The sequence below is a fragment of the Folsomia candida genome, unplaced genomic scaffold (assembly GCF_002217175.1).
Source record: "Folsomia candida strain VU population unplaced genomic scaffold, ASM221717v1 Fcan01_Sc013, whole genome shotgun sequence".
NCBI lineage: Eukaryota > Metazoa > Arthropoda > Collembola > Entomobryomorpha > Isotomidae > Folsomia > Folsomia candida.
In genome coordinates this window covers 294235-298950 of record NW_019091205.1, presented here as the reverse complement: position 1 = coordinate 298950, position 4716 = coordinate 294235, and the positions used below count along the sequence as shown (strand labels likewise).

Below are 4716 nucleotides of genomic sequence, written 5' to 3'. Positions count from 1 at the left end.
AAGAGTTACGCGTTTTACCCCGTTTGAGTACACCGTTACCTTCAGCGGAGTAACGCTTCCACAAGGGCACTGTGAGTCGGTAACCCTTATTGGAGTACTGCTTACTCAGTACGGTGTTCTTTTTATGAGAGCGGTATATGCAAATAATTTGAGATCCATTCAATTTTGTTTACATAATTTATTTATGGAATTTTATTAATTATTCATTAATTTTAAAATTCTACAAGAACAGTATTGCTTAAAATATTGCAACAATTAAAAATTTCACTAATAAAATATAATTTACTAGTTAAAATTACAACCTGGGCATTATTTGGCCGATTAGAGCTTGCACAACCGGGGTTAATGTTGAGTTATCGCAGGGTTTTCCAGCTATACCGTGTAACAAAAATAACCATACATTTTTTGCTTCAACCGGAGGGGGCAGGTAGAAAACACTAAAGCTTTTAATCCATGTATCTAAGGCTACAATAAAGAAATGCTATTACTTTCATGTCATTTTTACCTTAATTTAATACTTTTATATAATCATTCAACTTACAGATCTAAATATTATCAAGCTATTCCGAGCATCCAAATCTGTTGCTTTTATTGATCTCTTAACTCGCTTTGGCTTAGGACCGCTGTCCGACTGACTAATATTATTGTCCCCAGTGGGCGCAGGGTTTATTTTACGAGCACAGGATGGGAGAATATGTGGCAGGAGGCTGAACGCAATCAATGCTATGTCATCTAAAAATCATTGAATATTAGCTAGGTAATTGTAATTATAGTTGAAGAGCAAATAATGTTGTTAACTCACCCCCAGTTAAGTCACACCTTGGCTTTCGAATATCCAATTTTTTTTGATAATCAACGCCACTTTCCTCTGCATAGGTGAGGAGCAATTTCGAGGCTTTCGGCCACCGCTCATACATCACAAGACTAAGCCTTGGATGTCTCGAATTGAAGTCTTCAACAATCTGAACAATAGGAAAGGATTATGTTTTTATATAAATAGCATTAAGCATATTATGTACACAACATAATTCTTACCATTCCCTTAATATCAAACAAGCGTGGTAAAATTGACGGGATCCTTCGAAACCCTACCAAGTTCTGTTGCATTTCTTCGCGAATTACAGTTCGCCTCATAAATGTGGAAGATTTCATAGTAGGAAGAACATCCTGACCCTTATTCTGTCGTAAAAATTCTAAAACTTTTTCATCCGGCTCAGGGTTATCTATAATTTGTTGTAATAATGTATATGCACGAATAATGTTTATTTACTACAATTAGTTATTCACCATCATCAAGTTCAGAATCCCAGCACGAGGACAAAATATCTGTCTCGTCATGATAGTCGGTGTTTTTACGTGACTCCAATTTCTTGCGCTGGTTTTTAATGCGTTCCATTAAATAACCTGGTGATCCTGAACCATGAGTGATATTTTGGAACCACATTGTAGATCCAAAATTCTTCTTCCTAGAATCTCCTAGTTCTGGATAACTAGTCACTAAATCCAATGCTAATTGATGTAAAGCTTCTTTGCTTGGACTGAAATCAAACGAATTTAAAGGGATAAAATAAGCAAAATTAATTAAAACGAGGGTTCATTTTTACTAGTATGTACCTACCTAACTCCTAAATTTGCTATCAAAGCATCAACCAACGCATTAGTCACTGCAATCCTATCTTCCCGGATTAGCATCCTTTTGGCCGGAATTTTTTCATTTAAAATTCTTCTAGTGGATTCGGTTCCCAAAAGCACGGACTGGATGCTCTACAAAATTAATTACTGTTAATTTCTATGAATTATTGTTAAGGCTGTTAAAATAAATAGCAAAAAATAATCATTTACGAATCCATAAAATTTTTTCTGCATGGTCGGAACGTTCAGGACATTGGATTTGTTGTTCGAGAAGTTAATCTGTAATTTAATCAATTTTCTATTGACTTTAATCTGAAAAATTAAAATGTGCTTAATCAAACCGATGGCACACCTGGTGTAATGGTCCAGATTCTAATTCATCGGTACTATGTAATTGCAGAAATGAGCCATCAATCTCTATCGGAATTGGATCGGAGATTTGGTTAATGATCTCTCCTTGCGACGACTCGTTAATAATAGGCTCTCTGGTTGTCAATTCTTCGTGATTTGGTGATATGTCTTCCTAAGTAAAGACCAAACCAATAACTTTCGCAATTAAATCATATCCTTGCGCTCTTGATAATGAAATAAGACTGGATTTAACTTACAAATAAATTGCTTGGCTGAAAATTTGGTGGGTTACGTTTCCGCTCAGGTTTGCTAAACAATGTTGGCGAAATGTTTAACCCCCGTTCTCTTATTTCGGCTTCATCTAATATTGATCCGCTAAAAACTGATGACTGCGAATCCTAAATTATATATTTATTAACAACTTACATAATAATTTGAAGGGAACGCCCATAAATTATTTCACGAAAAAATGCAGACTTTTCAAACCCTTCTTCCCCTCGTGATGCATTATGTACATCCCATTTTTACATATGGCGCAAATGGGAGTTATGTGAACCTACGTTATGTTATGAACTTATGTTCATTTATAGTTAAATTATCTTAATTTTTGGACATCCCCTCAATAAATTATTGTTTACTACCACAATAAGTTTAAATATATATTATTGGCAGAATAATAAAATGCTCTGAGTCATTGCTAAATGATATAGCAGAATAAAAGCATTGCAAATATTTTACATCATTAGAGTCAATAAGTATGGATAGTCCGGATTCATAAAGTTTGTATCCAGCATATTGAGCAATATACTCACTACTAAACTTTTTAACTACAAAGTGACAATCGTCATTGTCCAAAATGATTCTGTCAATGCGACCAAAAATTGGCATTTCTCTGCAATATTCTAACAAGATATATCCACCCACCTCAAAATCAGAGCCATTTTTTGTAATTTTAGTCGTCACAACTATCTGATCCGTCGCCAATTTGCTAAATTTTCCCAGTAATAATTCATTCTCTATCGTGTCTGCCAAATTTATTGACTCGTAATCATTGCAAGCAAATGAGTGTGGCGAAAATGTTTCCAAAGAAAGCAGCTTAAAACAACGAGATAATTGAAAACGATATGCCAATGATTTCGAAATATTTTTGAAATTGCCTACGACATGTGCAGTTGTTTTGAAAAACTTATGGCGCGCCTCGAAGGGCATGCTCCAAAACTGACGAAGGGGTCCTATCTGCTTAATGGCGGAAGAATAGTGCAACATGTGATGATGTTTTGGTTTCAATGGCTTTCGAATCATGTCCTGATATTGGTGCAGGAATTCAGCGATAAGAGAATCAAGTAAAACAAGCCCACCAGATGAAATAAAATTTGCAAGGAGGATCCTGGCTATTTCGTTAATAACAAGAATAGTGACCAAGTTTTATCAGAAGTGTCGATCAAATCGCCAAGTAAAATAGGAAGATAAAGAGCAATACATATATTTTGCGAAGCATTTTGGCCAGATTTGGTTTCTCCCTTCATAAATGTTGGTTTAATTTGTGACGGCCTACTTTTCCCGTAATGGCGACCAAAATCATATGACTCTAGGCGATAATTCAATTTGTCAACCGACAGCTTATTTTTTGAAACCAAGTAATTTACAACGGAATGAAATAAGTCAGGCACCACCCCCTCAAATAAGTCGTGCATAATATCGAAGACAAAATTGTTAATGACATGAAAATATGGTAAAGTATTCAAAATGGAAGAAAAATTCAACCATGTTTCGCTGAGATTATTTATCTCCACATCTAACGAATAATTTGCTACAGTTCTGAGTTTAGATTTTGATTCGAAACAAACACTCTGGCACTCTTTTTTATGCATTTTACAACGCCGACAGGGATAATTTGCATTAAAACCTTCGGAAAATCCTAAAAGAGTATGTAATCCTAAATTATCTCCACATACCTGAGCTAATGCAATTTTTAAATTAATTTGCTCACCATTGTGTACAAACAATATTCCTTCCTCCCAAAGCTCCTTCAATTCATTAGTAATTACTCGTAAAACCGAATTTGGGGAACATAATTTTAAGTCCTCGGTTTTAAGTGATGCAACAAGAATAACATTGTCCAATTTTGAAAGGAGGTGTTGTGGAAGATCAATTATAGAGAAATAAAAGTTTGCTAGTTTGTGTTTTCCACTTTTTGAACCCAGAGGATTGGCTACTTCTGCATCATCGTAATAGAGATTGATAAATATTGTTTCTCTGGGCTGATTAAAATCTCTTACAAATTTTCCATCCCGGAAGCAAGAGAAATTTTCACCGTTAAAGTTACTATTAGTTTGCAAAATTGAGAAAAGTCCTGGTTTTCGAAGTAACTGTTGAATGGATTTCTTAATAGAAATGTATTGCATAGTGACATTCTTATATTCCTGCTTTCGTGACCCCAAACTTCTAGACTGAAAGGATATGTCGGTGTCAAGGACAATTTCTTTGGGTTCAATCATGAAATTTCTACTTAATAAATACTTATCCATTTTGTATCTTGAACTAAACTGGTCAAAAACGGCTAATAAATCTCTAACCGGACTGTACTTGGTTGGATTTCCATTATAACTGTTACGAAATTCGCTAATTTTAATTACTTCTGCTATGCTTTCCTTCACGACGGACATGATTTTGGTACAACTAACCATGGGGATCTTTCCAGACTCTAAGATACTAGCGTATAATTTTGCAATG

General features: G+C 34.9%; 1 protein-coding gene across 1 annotated transcript; it reads right to left on the bottom strand.

Moving 5' to 3' along the window:
* Positions 1 to 227: 227 nt before the first annotated feature.
* Positions 228 to 1895, bottom strand: LOC118437400. The gene is made up of 7 exons (XM_035856373.1): positions 1843 to 1895; positions 1619 to 1764; positions 1288 to 1538; positions 1036 to 1223; positions 803 to 962; positions 542 to 732; positions 228 to 465 (listed from the first exon to the last, which is right to left on the bottom strand). Exons 1-7 carry the CDS (start codon positions 1864 to 1866, stop codon positions 460 to 462), a joined length of 966 nt encoding a protein of 321 aa, XP_035712266.1. The 5' UTR covers positions 1867 to 1895; the 3' UTR covers positions 228 to 459.
* Between the last annotated feature and the right edge of the window lie 2821 nt (positions 1896 to 4716).

Coding starts and splice junctions, on each gene's coding strand:
- LOC118437400 (XM_035856373.1), bottom strand. CDS start 1,866: ATGCAGAAAAAATTTTATGGATTC. Junction 1,765..1,842: donor AGAAAAAATTTTATGGATTC/GTAAATGATTAT, acceptor TTAATTTTGTAG/AGCATCCAGTCCGTGCTTTT. Junction 1,539..1,618: donor ATAGCAAATTTAGGAGTTAG/GTAGGTACATAC, acceptor GTTTGATTTCAG/TCCAAGCAAAGAAGCTTTAC.